The sequence below is a fragment of the Mobula hypostoma genome, chromosome 9 (assembly GCF_963921235.1).
Source record: "Mobula hypostoma chromosome 9, sMobHyp1.1, whole genome shotgun sequence".
Taxonomy (NCBI): domain Eukaryota; kingdom Metazoa; phylum Chordata; class Chondrichthyes; order Myliobatiformes; family Myliobatidae; genus Mobula; species Mobula hypostoma.
This window is the reverse complement of record NC_086105.1, coordinates 34,951,927-34,965,753: the sequence shown is the minus strand read 5'-3', so window position 1 is coordinate 34,965,753 and position 13,827 is coordinate 34,951,927. Positions and strand designations below refer to the sequence as shown.

At 38.1% G+C, this 13,827-nt stretch overlaps 1 protein-coding gene across 4 annotated transcripts in view; it reads left to right on the top strand.

Moving 5' to 3' along the window:
* Positions 1 to 13,827, top strand: part of LOC134351632 (ELKS/Rab6-interacting/CAST family member 1-like) — a 784,451-nt gene that overhangs the window by 81,798 nt on the left and 688,826 nt on the right. For all 4 annotated transcript variants that reach the window (XM_063058045.1, XM_063058044.1, XM_063058043.1 and 1 more), the window contains one exon: positions 5,695 to 5,862. In XM_063058045.1, coding sequence (XP_062914115.1) covers positions 5,695 to 5,862 — 168 coding nt within the window. The remainder of the gene's footprint in view (positions 1 to 5,694; positions 5,863 to 13,827) is intronic.

The window sequence follows — 13,827 nt, the reverse complement described above, 5'->3', positions numbered from 1 at the left end:
GTTGTTGTGGCACCACTTAACTAGGTTTTCAATCTCTTGTATGGCAGCTTTTTCAGCACCTTTGGTCAATAACAATGATGTCATCAGCAAACTTAAAATGCAGCATTGGAGCTGTACTTGGCCACACAGAGGGCCGAATGGCCTACTCCTACACCTATTGTCTGTTGTCTAATCAAAGTGAGTGAAGCAGGAGAGTAAACATACAGCCTGTGTTGCACCTGTGCTGATGGTGAGTGTGGAGGAGATGTTGCTAATCCATATTGCCAGGGGTCTGCCAGCAAGGAAATCAACAATCCAGTTGCACAGGGAGGTATGAAGGCCCAAGTCTTGGAATATAGTGCTGCCTCTTAAGGGGCTGATAGTATTAAATGCTGAGCTGCAGTCAATGAAGAGCATCCTGATGTCTGCATCATCATTCTCTAGGTGTTCCGGAGCTGAGTGAAGAGGCAATGAAATAGCATCTGCTGTTGACCTGTTGTGATCATAGGCATATTGGACTGGATCCAGGTCACTGCTCAGGCAAGAGTTGGTATACTTCATGAGCAATCTCTCGAAGCACTTCATCACAGTGGTGCTACTTTGTGTTAGTTATTGAGCAAGTTTACCATCTTCTTCTTGGGCACTGCTATGATTGATGCCTGCTTGAAGCAGTTGAGTACCTTGGACTGCCAAAGTGAGAAGTTCACAATGCCAGTTAAACACTCCAACCAGTTGATTAGTACAGGTCTTCAGTACTCGGCCAGGTAAGCCCTCTGAGCCAGATTCACCCTTCAGAAGGATGCTCTCATATCTGCTTCAGAGACTAAAATCACAAGCTGTGGGGATTTGTGAAGATGCCTCCTTGTTCTGTTCATCAAAGTGAGCATAAGAGATATGAAGCATCTAGGAACAAAACCTTGTTGCCATTGATGTTGCTTTGTTTTGCTTTGTAGGAGGTGATGGCATTCAAACCCTGCTGCAGTTGTTGAGCATCCCTGTGTGATTCACATTTAGACCAGAATTGCCAATTTTGCATGAGAGATGACCTTCCTGAAGTTATACCTATACTTTTTGTACTTTACCGAATCACCAGTCCTAAACTCCACTGATCTGGCTCTTAACAGATTGTGAATCTCTTGGTTTATGCAGAACTTCTGTTTTGGGAAGACTCTAAACAATTTTATGGGAACACGCTTATTTGCTTGTATCTTTATCAGGTCTTTAACAACCACGGCGTATTCATTGAGGTCCTTGAACATAGCCCAGTCCACAGACCCAAAACAGTCCAGTAGCTGCTCCTCTGTCTCCTGCAACTATTTATTTGTTATCCTAACTTCTGGTGTGGTCCTTTTTTTTTGTTTTGTCTCAACCTATATATAGATAGGAAAAGGGCAACCAGATGATCAGATACCGAAATGTGGTCAAGGGATGGAACAATAGACATTCTTGATGGTAGTGTAGCAGTGGTTGAGAGTATTGTGTTCTCTGGTGTTGCAGGTAATGTACTGGTGGTAGTTGGGCAGAGGTTTCAAGCCAGCCTGATTAAAGACTCTTCAGGATGTGAAAGGCGTGATGGTAGGTAATTTCTTGGTTGTTAATCATGGCACTTAATGCATCAAGTACTAGCATGATATCTGTCTTTGGTATTATATGAGTTGCAGTCAGGATCATGGTGGAGAAGACTCTTGGCAAGTTGAACAGTTGACACTTAATTATTAGATGTTCCAGGTCAGACAAACAAGAGGAAAATAAGACTGCTTTGTCCAAGTTCCACAATGAGTTTAGTATAAAGCAGATGCTGCTGTCTTTGCCCTTTACTGATGTTGGTCTGTCTGTTGATTGAGAACCCCTTGGGCTGGAGCATAGTACTCTGAGTGTGGAGGATGAGCCATGTCTCAGTGAAACAGAGAACACAGGAATCCCTTGTTTCCCTATGGTAATCTTGCCCTTGAGTTCTCTATCTTACCCTTCAGCAACCGTGTTTTGGCCAGGAGGATAACTGAGTAGTCACTGCATTCCCCATCGTTTCAGTCTAGCCTAGTGACCTTCCTTTCTGGAGTGATGACCGCCATCCTGTTGCTTTCAGGTGCCAAACCTGCGTTCCTGAGAGTCAAGTTTGCCAGTCCTTCAGGTTCATCAGCAGATGGTAGGATTGCTGGAGGATTTCAATGATTCAAAAGTGTATTTCTTGAAAGGAAATTACAGACAGTAAATGGCCATGATAATAGTTCAAAAAGGTATACCTAGTAGTTTTTTTGAGCTGCCTGTACGACGTCGCTGTCTTAACACAAGCAAAATTTATTTGGCTCCTCCTCTTTTACAGTCAATCCTTGCTGTTTGTTTGTTTTTTTTTGGACTGATTTTCGGCTTTGCTGCTTATCTGCCATTTAAAACAGAACCATACCAGGACTTTAAGGGTTCTGAATGCTATTCTGTTGAAGGATATGGGCCTCCTTTAAAAACAGCTTGGAATTTTGCAAGTGCATTAACTAAGCTGATCTTTAGTTTTTTTAAAATTTTATTTTACTCTCTAAAGGTGCAATATACAGTACTTCCCACCAAAGATGAAAAAATTTGAAGTTATCCCTCATGACTGAAATAAATATTTCAATGGTCTTGAAAACTACTGTATAAAGTTGATGCTTTGAGCCATAAACTGCAGCAGATTCCTATTTATTAACATCATGAAGTGTTGAAACTTGAATCAGTAATGCTGCTTTTACTTTAAATGACATGAGTGATGTACCATCTAAACCCAAACCAAATGACTTTGGAACAGTTGGAAATGTTAATTGAAAACTAGATGAGTCTTTCTTGAACTAGAGAACAAAGTACATTTATTATCAATGTATGTATGCAGTATGCAACCCTGAAATTCGTCTTCCCACAGATAGCCATGAAACAAAGAAACATCATGGAACCTGTTCAAAGAAAACATCAAACAACCATTTGTGCAAAAAAAAAAGCAAAGTGCACGGACAGCAGAAAACAAGTGAATAACAGACAGAATATTAAATTTCAAGTTGCAGAGTCCTTGAAACACTCTATGAATGTACAATTCAATTTAGCTCTGTGTCATTTGTTGATTGCAGGTCACAGATCCAGTCCACCCAATCAAGATCGAGCAAAATAGCAAATAAAAAAAGAGTAACCAGAAACACACATACAGTGGCATGCAAAAGTTTGGGCACCCCTGGTCAAAATTTCTGTTACTGTAAAAGATGACCTGATTTCCAAAAGGCATAAAGTTGAAGATGACACATTTCTTTAATATCTTAAGCAAGATTACTTTTTTGTTTCCATCTTTTACAGCTTCAAAATAACAAAAATGGAATAGGGCCTGAAGCAAATGTTTGGGCACCATGCCTGGGCAGTACTTAGTAACACCTGCTTTGGCAAGTATCACAGCTTGTAAACGCTTTCTGTAGCCAGCTAAGAGTCTTTCAATTCTTGTTTGGGGGATTTTCGCCCAATCTTCCTTGAAAAAGGCTTCCAGTTCTGTGAGATTTTTGGGCTGTCCTGCATGCAATGCTCTTTTGAGGTCTATCCACAGATTTTCAATGATGTTTGGGTCGGGGGACTTTGAGGACCATGGCAAAACTTTCAGCTTGCGCCTCTTGAGGTAGTCCATTGTGGATTTTGAGGTGTGTTTAGGATCATTATCCTGTTGTAGAAGCCATCCTCTTTTCACCTTCAGCTTTTTACAGACAGTGTGACGATTGCTTCCAGAATTTGCTGGTATTTAATTGAATTCATTCTTCCCTCTACCAGTGAAATGTTCCTCGTGCCACTGGGTGCAGCACAAGCCCAAAGCATGATCGATCCACCCCCATGCTTAACAGTTGGGGCAGTGTTCTTTTCATGAAGTTCTGCATCCTTTTTTCTCTCCAAACATACCTTTGCTCATTGCGGCCAAAATGTTCTATTTTAACTTCATCAGTCCACAGGACTTGTTTCCAAAATGCATCAGGCTTGTTTAGATGTTCCTTTGCAAACTTCTGACGCTGATTTTTGTGGTGAGGACGCAGGAAAGGTTTTCTTCTGATGACTCTTCCATGAAGGTCATATTTGTGCAGATGTTGCTGCACAGTAGAACAGTGCACCACCACTCCAGAGTCTACTAAATCTTCCTGAAGGTCTTTTGTAGTCAAACGGGGGTTTTGATTTGCCTTTCTAGCAATCCTATGAGCAGTTCTCTCAGAAAGTTTTCTTGGTCTTCCAGACCTCAACTTGACCTCCACCGTTCCTGTTAACTGCCATTTCTTAATTACATTATGAACTGAGGAAATGGCTACCTGAAAATGCTTTGCTATCTTCTTATAGCCTTCTCCTGCTTTCTGGGCATCATTTATTTTAATTTTCAGAGAATTTTCAGCTGGGCAGCTGCTTAGAGGAGCCCATGGTTGCTGATTGTTGGGACAAGTTTTGAGGAGTCAGGGTATTTATAAAGCTTTGAAATTTACATCACCTGGCCTCTCCTAATGATGACTGTGAACAAGCCATAGCCCTAGCAAGCTAATTAAGGTCTGAGACCTTGGTAAAAGTTGTCTGATCTTGGGATGCCCAAACTTTAGCATAGTGTTCCTTTCCTTTCGTTTTTTTCACTAAAATTGTACAAACAAAAATAATACACTAATCTTGCTTAAAATGTTGAAAAGAATGTTTTATCTTTAACTTTATGACTTTTGGAGATCAGTTCATCTTCTACTCACTTAACTATTCACAGTAACAGAAATTTTGACTGGGGTGCCCAAACATTTGCATGCCACTGTAACATGAATTGCAGACTCCTCTAAAATGATCCCAATCCATAAATCATGCTGATCAAACCTTGCCCAAGACTCAAGACTCTTGCACCTTCCTCCAGCAGCATCAACAGTGTCGCAAAAACAAAGGAGCTGGTTGTGGACTACGGGAGGAACAGAGACAGGCTCACCCCTATTGACATCAATTGATCTGGGGTTGAGAGGGTGAACAGCTTCAAGTTCCTCGGTATAAACATCACCAAGAACCTCATGTGTTCTGTACTTACCGGCTGTATGGTGAAAAAAGCACAACAACTCCTCTTTCACTTCAGACGGTTGAAGAAGTTCGGCATGAGTCCCTAAATCTGAAGGACGTTTTACAGGGGCACAATTGAGAGCATCCCGACTGGCTGCATCACTGCTTAGTTCAGGATCTGTACCTCCCTCAATCGCAGGAGTCTAAAGAGAGTGGTGTATACAACCCAGCGCATCTGTAGATGTGAACTTCCCACTGTTTAGGACGTTTACAGAGACGGGTGTGTAAAAAGGGCTCGAAGGATCATTGGGGACCCGAGTCACCCCAGCCACAGACTGTTCCAGCTGCTACCATCTGGGAGACTGTTCTGCAGCATTAAAACCAGGACTAACAGGCTTCGGGACAGCTTCTTCCACCTGTCCAACAAACTGATTAATTCATGTTGACACAATTGTATTTCTAAGTTATATTGACTGTTTAGTGGTATATCTTACAATACATACTATTTATTACAAAATACTATAATTTGCACATTCAGACGGAGACGTAATGTAAAGATTTTTGCTCCTCATGTTTGTGAAGGATATAAGAAATAAAGTGACTTCAATTTGAACGCGAGGGAGGGGGGACTGGTCTCCCTATAGTATAATGCATTTCCAGCTTTGGCAAGTGGATGAGAGAGAAACTTTAATCTCATTGGCCTGTTTCTTTCAGGTTGATGCATTGCGCTTACGCCTTGAAGAGAAGGAAAGCATGTTGAATAAGAAGTCTAAGCAGATGCAAGAGATGGCTGAGGAAAAGGGGACCCTGTCTGGAGAAATTCATGATCTCAAGGACATGATGGAAGTTAAAGAGCGTAAAGTTATTGTCTTGCAGAAGAAGGTAGGTAAACTGATTAAAATTTTTGTTAAGTGGGGCATTAGATGAAATGCAAGTTACATTCATTGCTTGAAAAGGGTAATATGTTTTCAATGTGCTGAAAAGAGCATAATTTTAAAAATGTGGCATCTGCTCTACATTTTCAGTCCCATCATGTAAATGGTTTACCTATATTTAATCAACAGATTGTATCTAATGATTGCTTTCACATGAGCAGCAATGTTCTTTCAATATTTTTCTTCCAGTATTTTTATTAGTTTCTGCATAGAAGAATATAGAGTACAAGAAAATATATATTATAAGTCAAAAGAAAAAAATAAAATAGTACCAAATGCATTGTATTAAAAATACAGTTACAATCACAAAACCCTGTATTCATAAAAATTAAATTAAATTGTAATATTGAAATATAATTTTGTTATGCAGAAAAAAAATCTAAACCCACTACCAAAGTCAGAGCTGTTAGGAAAAGAAAGAAAAAAGAGGGAAAAAAACTCTTATCGTATAATAAAATATATTATTAGCCACCATCTGTACTTTTACAACAAATCAAAGGTTTTGAAAATAACTCAAAAATGTTCCCCACAATGTATAAAAATGAGCAGCAATGTTAAGTTAAATGGGGTAAGTTGGCAATTTGGAGTAGCATTAAGCTATTGATTGTTGCATTTCAATACATAAACTGTTTGAACAATTCACTTGTATACGAACATTTCAAATGTGACTATTTTCAGTCCATGCTGTACAGGGGCTCCACAGGTTATAAATGACCTCACTAATGGAAATCTGACTTCTTGCAAATTCTCTCACACACTTTTAAAGTATTTTTGAAGCTAGTAATGTTTCCATTAGTTAAGGATTGTGTTAGATGATTATTCAATGAAGTAAAAGAATTGTAACAATATATGCAGCGTGGTATAATTGGGTAACTATAGAAAACAGTTACTTCTGACTTGTAAATAAATTGGTTTATGAGTGTTCTCAGAAATTGGACCGATACTTAACCCGATGATTGTCTGTACTCGGCAATGGAGTTCACAAGGCCAGTTGTAATATCTGCAACACTTATGCACATTTCTATTTGCCATGAAGCAATAAACACAGTGGAAACCAAATATTTCTGTACAACCCACCCCAATTGACCAGGATTTCAATAATGACAATTGAGTGCTTAAATGAGAACCAACCTTTCTGGACCCATGTACTCTATCTCTCAAGTAAAATTTGGCTCTTGAAAGGTTTAGTCTCTGGAAATTCTAAATCCTTTGAGAAGGTACCTACTTATCTGTGAAAACAAAGGGGAAAGAAGTATAACAGTGAAAATACAGGAAATTTTAAAAAAATGACAGAAGATGCTAGTAGCCATCCAAAGGCTAATTAATAATGGAGAGAACTGGCAAAGGGTCTAAATTGTATGTTATAATTGTATATTATCAGCTCCTCTACAAGTGCAAACTTTTTCTTTGATTTTTGTTAGTGGAAAAAGAAGTTTAAAATATCTGCTGCCTTATATGATTATTCATTCTTGGAAGCCTTCCGGTTCCTAGTTTGTTCATCTGGTTGGTATAAGTGGATTTAAAAGTCGTATATACTGTCTGTGTCTGTGTGTGTGTGTACATCCTTCAACTGGTGGTGTATTCTCATAATATGGAAATGTATTAATTTCACTGTATATGCTCAACGAAAATATCTTCCACTGTTGCAATATCATATAGATCTGTCTCCCTCATGATGCTTCCCTTTTGCCTTCTTAACTGCTTTTTGAAACAAACTTGAGCAATTAACAAAGCAGAGTTGACTGGCATTTAAGGTTTTGCTAAAATTACTCAAGAATTGTAATGCAGAGATGTGTTCCTTAGTGAAAAGGAAAGCTTTAAATGGAGGATACAGACAATCTAGTCATTTAGGCAAAGAAATGGAATTTAATTCAGAGAAATGTGAGGCAGTGCATTTGAGTTGCAATAAATTAAAGGAATATGCAGGCCCTTCCCAGGCTGTGACAGGGTTCTGTTCCTGTGAACTGTTTATAACCGTAATGGTTGCAAGTTGAAATTGTGACTAAAAACAAAGTTTGCACATGGTGGGACATGCTTCCAGTACTGCAGCAGCCAGAAAATTCATCTTGCTGGTCTCCCAAATGCGCACTTGTGTATCCAGGGTGTAGATACATTGGGTGTTCATAAGCTGAGAAGGAGCTATGCAACAAAAGAGAAGGTATTGTGTGACAGATCAAGAATTTCTAATGCTTATTCACAGATCTTTAAGAATCAGTCAATAAGATAGTTAAAGGAAAAGCATCCCATCTGTCTTATTAACTGAGATGGAGTATGAGAGCAGATTGTAATGCTAGTATACTACATGACACTAATTGTTTGAGTGCTTCTCTATATTATTGGTACCACATGACAGGAATATATAATTGCACTGAGGAGGGAGCAGAGAAGATTACAAAGATGTTGCCAGGATCAGAAATTTGTGGCTGTGAGGAAAGATTGGATAAACTAGATAACTCTGCTTAGATTAGAGGAGACTGAAGATGCACGTAATTGAAGTGTACAAAATTGAGATACCTAAATAGTGTAACAGGAAGTATAAGTGTTGACATTATAAAGCAGTTGACATTTTGAGTTTGGACTTTCCAAACTGCAAAAGTGAGAAATGTGTGTTTTAAGCTGCAGAGAGAGGATAGTGTTTGGAACTCCTTCTCTTACAGGCTGAAAGAGGCAGACATCTTCATATTAAACAGTACTTGAACTGTGACTCGCAGACCTATGGGCCCAGTATTGGAAGGTGGAAGTAGGTTGGGTAGCATTTTGATCAATGTAGGTAAATATTTGATGGGTCAAATATTTATTGTGTGAATATTTTGGAAGGGTTGTTTTTAGTTTAGTTTGTGTACACTAGAGTGTGCTGTTGTTCTACATATTTGTGATGTAAACTTCATAAAGAAACACCCTGGACTTCACTGATTTTACAAGCATTTTTTTGTGTAAGTAGAAAGAAGAATGTCATTTCTACTGAAGATAAATGTACAGCTGATGAAATTGCCAAAACCTTTGTCTTTTTAACTGTCAGGAAAAGGTGTGCATCATATAGGTTGGTACCATGTTTGAACTTCTGATAACTGCCTGGTTTGTAGATGATACAGTTAAGATTTGCACTTCCTCACAGTGTGCTTGATATGAGCCATGGAAAGTACTGCAGAGTCTAGGCAGTCTCCGAGAGAAAGCGGACGTACCCCGTCAAGCGATTCTCCGGTACCAATAAAATAAGCAGGCTTGATAAAGGTTTTTTAATTTGATTGTTGGTTACACTAGAATATATCTGTGAACAATTTATATTGGTGTATTAATTTACATTGTTTGCATTTTGTGGCCCATTGCTTAGAGTTATTTTTCTATAAACAGGTACATTAAGTACTTTGTTTTATTTCCTGGGTCAAACAATTACCATATCCTTGTGGAATCATCCAGCATTGAAGGAAGGCATTTAAAATTCACTTCTCATTGGTTTAAATTCAAATGATAAAACTGATGATAAGATGTCTTCAACTTTTTCTTCAACTTTCATTAGATGAGCCTCCATGTTTTCACTTCTGTGTTTTCTGCCAGTACCACCAAGATACCACCACCAGGTACATCTTCACCTTCTGTTCCTTTCCTGCATTCTGCATGAAGTGTTCTTTCTGCATCTAATTCCTTATCTACACTAATACCTACTCCCCTTCTAATGCAACCATAAGAATTGAAATACCACCCTTTTATGTACTCATTTCCATCATCCAGAAATCCAAAATCCAAAATCCATGTGAGACAGCAATTCACTTGCATATCTTCCATTTCAAAGTGTCGCATTTGGTGCCCATGTACTGGAGAAACCAAACAGACAACCAGGTAACCACTTTGCAGAGCATCTCTAATCAGTCTGCAGGTATAACCCCAAGTTTACAGTGACCTTTCACTTGAATTCTCTGTCCTATTACCACTTAAACTTCTGTCTTTTGCCTCCTATCATTCCAATGAAGCCTAACATAAGCTTGAGCAACAATATCTCATCTTCCATCTAGTGATGCCTCATGACCCAATGTAGAATTCAACAATTTCAGACTGTCATAACTGGGTAGTTCTAATGAACACTCATCAAACCGTGACTTAGTTTTTCTTTTTCATGAATGCGATTGGACTACAGTATTTCCAGCACTTTTTGTACTTACAAATATCTAGTAACCACAATATTTTGCATTTCATTTTCTTTATTTTTTTCCTGCTCTTTTTCACTTGCCTCCTTTTCTCAGGTTAGCTGAGCTTAACAAGGCTTTATCACATGCTATATTTGGCACTGCCACCTTTTGTATTCTCCACACTTTTGCAGCCATTCCCTTTTCCTTTCCTTCATTTCCAGCCTTTTCATTCTCCCTATACTTAAACATGTTGTCTTGCATTGCAGAAAAGGTATCAGGAATTGGTGGATCTTGATTGGAAGTGGACTGAGGAATGGTAAATGCAGTTTAATTCAACTGGGAGACTTCCGGTAGCGCTCATGGAGTGAAGTCGCGTTCTTGACTCGCTCCATTACCTCTGAGTTTTTTCTCTCTATGGTCAGCTATACTTTAATTAACTATTAAGGCATCAATTTTTACAATACTTTGAATTAAACTGAATTCTCTGACAATTGGATGGAACTTAGATCTGCTATGTCTAAGAACGGGAAAGACGGCAAGGATGGTAAACCTCCGGTTAAACCGAAAGCTACGGATCTCCCTCCGACTGAATCACCGGTGACTTTGGAAGCTATATCGGAGTTAATTCAGAGGGAAATTTCAACCTCTGTTAGGGAGATGATTCGTACAGAAATTATGGGCTTTGTTAAAGACCTGATTCATATGGAAATCTCAACTAAGTTCCAGAAAATTGCCGATTTAATTGATAAGATGCAAACATGTATTGCGGAACATCAGTCGGCTATATCTGGTCTTCAAAAATCCGCGCAACAAAGTGAGCTTAAGATGGGGAAAGTCGAAGAAACAATTAATGTAATGAAGAAGAAACTTGACTTTTTGACTTTTAAAAACTCTGACTTGGAATCTAGAATGCGACGGCAGAATTTACGAATGATTGGCGTCAGGGAAGCCGTGGAAGCTAACAACCCTATGAAATATTTCTCCCAACTTTTAAAAGATGCATTCCCTACTGTATTTCCTGACTAACCACCGCTACTGGATCGTGTTCACAGAATCCCATCATACTCGTCTAGGTCAGATAGACCTAGGCATGTTATCTTACGTTTTCATTACTTTCAAGATAAGGAGAGACTGTTTCGATTCGCTCGATCTAAAGGTTTCATTGATTTTTCGGATCTTAAGTTCCGATTCGTGGAAGATTTCAGTAAACCAATCTGGGACCAACGGGTCCGTTACAGATCCGTGATGTCGGAATTCTATAAGATGGATTTAAGACCAGCGCTGCTGTACCCTGCACGTCTAAGGATTCGCATGTTAGATGGAGCTCTTCGTTTTTTTGATTCTCCATCGGATGCCCAGAGTTATCTGGATCAACTTTCATCTTCAACATCTTAATTGCCTTTTTTTAATTTTCTCCGTTGATCGGAGGCTGTGAATTGGTTGGTTTTAACTTTTCTGTGCCCTATTTGGGCAGAAAAGTTTACTTTCGATTTCTTAATATGGCTGCTAAACTTTCTTTTTAACTGCGTCATTTTTTTCTTTTCCCAGGGGATTCTGGGTGGTTACTTCCCTTTTGTCATCTTACGTATTTCCTGTGCGGCCTTAAATTTTGTAGTTTTTTTTAAATTTTATTCTGTTTTGCTTTTTATAATCATTTTATGTTAATAATCCTATTTTTTTTGTTGCTGTGTCTATTCATGAGTTTGAGGTTTATTGTGGTTTTTTTTAATATATACTTTCCGGCTTTTGTTCTGTTCTGTGTGTATTTTAATTGAGCTAACTTTTTTTTACTTATTTTTTACTGTTTTACAATTAGCTGATCCTTTTCATATTTATACCTTTTTTTTAGGGAGCGTATACCGGAAGTCATGGGGGTAGTTTTAGCGCTTGCTTCTTTCTGGCGGGTCTGCTTTAGATTTCGCCTTGGGGTCCTGGGGTGGGGGGCGGTGGGAGGGGCTTCACGTTTTAGTTTGTTTCTCTTTGGGCTATATACATTATTGAAGTATTGGTTACGTCCTTTTCCCCGGTATCTTTTGTATGTTCTGTTTCCTCTCCGGGTCTGTGGGTCGCGCCTATTGTCAATCCTCCTTGTTATGGGTTGACTTTAGGATTTATGGAGTCTATTATTAATTTTGTCTCCTGGAATACTAATGGTCTTAATCATCCTATTAAAAGGAAAAAAGTTTTTAAAGTGTTCCGGAGACTTAAAGCACAAATTTTATTTTTACAAGAGACCCATGTACGGAGGGGGGACAGACTACGTTTTTTCAAATTTTGGAAGGGTCAACAATTTCATTCGAACTCCAATGCTAAGATTCGAGGCGTCTCTATCTTTATAGACTCCTCAGTTACTTTTATACAACAGGATATTATCTCTGATCCGAATGGTAGATTTTTATTGGTTAGTGGTTTATTATTTAATAAAAAAGTAGTTTTGGTTAATGTTTATGCTCCTAATATGGATTGTCCGGAATTTTATAAATCATTGTTTGATCAGTTTCCGAATTTGAACGAGTTTTCATTGATTTGGGGCGGAGATCTTAATACCTGTTTATCTCCAGCTTTGGACCGTTCGGCTCCTTTACGGACTTTACCTAATAAATCTGCAAATTTGATTAATTTTTTCCTTTCTGATTCTGGGTCGACGGACATTTGGCGTTTTCTGCATCCTCAGGAAAAAGATTTTTCCTTCTTTTCACATGTTCATCATTCCTATTCAAGAATTGATTATTTTTTCATTGATTCTCGTCTCATTTCTTCAGTGATTAAATGTGATTATGATTCTATAACCATTTCGGATCATGCTCCACTTAAGCTTTCTATTAAAATTATGGCCAATATACCAAACAATAGACAATGGCGTTTTAATTCGCTGTTGCTTCAGGACTCGGACTTTGTTAATTTTATGAATGAACAGATTGAGCTTTTTTTTACAATTAACCATACAGAAGATATTTCGGTTAACACTCTTTGGGACACTTTTAAAGCCTATATTCGGGGTCAGATTATTTCGTATTCCGTTGCTTTGAGGAAGAAACAGAAGCAGGAGGAGATGGTAATTGTGGACAAGATTAAAGAAATTGATAAGAAATATGTTATGGCTCCTTCTGAGGAGCTATACAAACAAAGAACTGAACTTCAAATGGAACACAGTTTACTACTCTCGTCCTCGATTGTAAACCAATTAAAGAAAACAAGAAGTGATTTTTATGTTCACAGTGATAAAATTGGCAAGCTGCTGGCTAATCAATTGAAATCTAATTATGTTAAATCTCAAATCAATCAGATTTATAACCAAAATGATCGATTGATATTGGATCATGTGGGGATTAATCAAACCTTTTGTGATTTTTATTCTTCTTTATACCAATCAGAGTCTCCTCGAGATTCTAAATATATGAATGATTTTTTAGATAAGTTAGACTTCCCTCTGATTTCACAGGATATGTCTTCTTTATTAGATACTTCCATTACAATGGATGAGATTAAGAATGTTATTTTTTCTATGAATCTGGGGAAAGCTCCTGGCCCTGATGGGTTTACCGTTGAATTTTATAAATGTTTTGCTTCTTTATTGATTCCTTGGCTCTATAAGGTTTTTGAGGCTTCTTTGAAACTTGGTAAACTTCCGGAATCTTTTAATAGAGCATCAATTTCTTTAATACTAAAGAAGGATAAAGACCCTGCTCAATGTGCATCTTATAGACCAATATCTTTATTAAATGTTGATTCTAAAGTTTTTTCTAAGTTATTAGCAAATAGACTAGAAAAAGTACTTCCTTCTATTA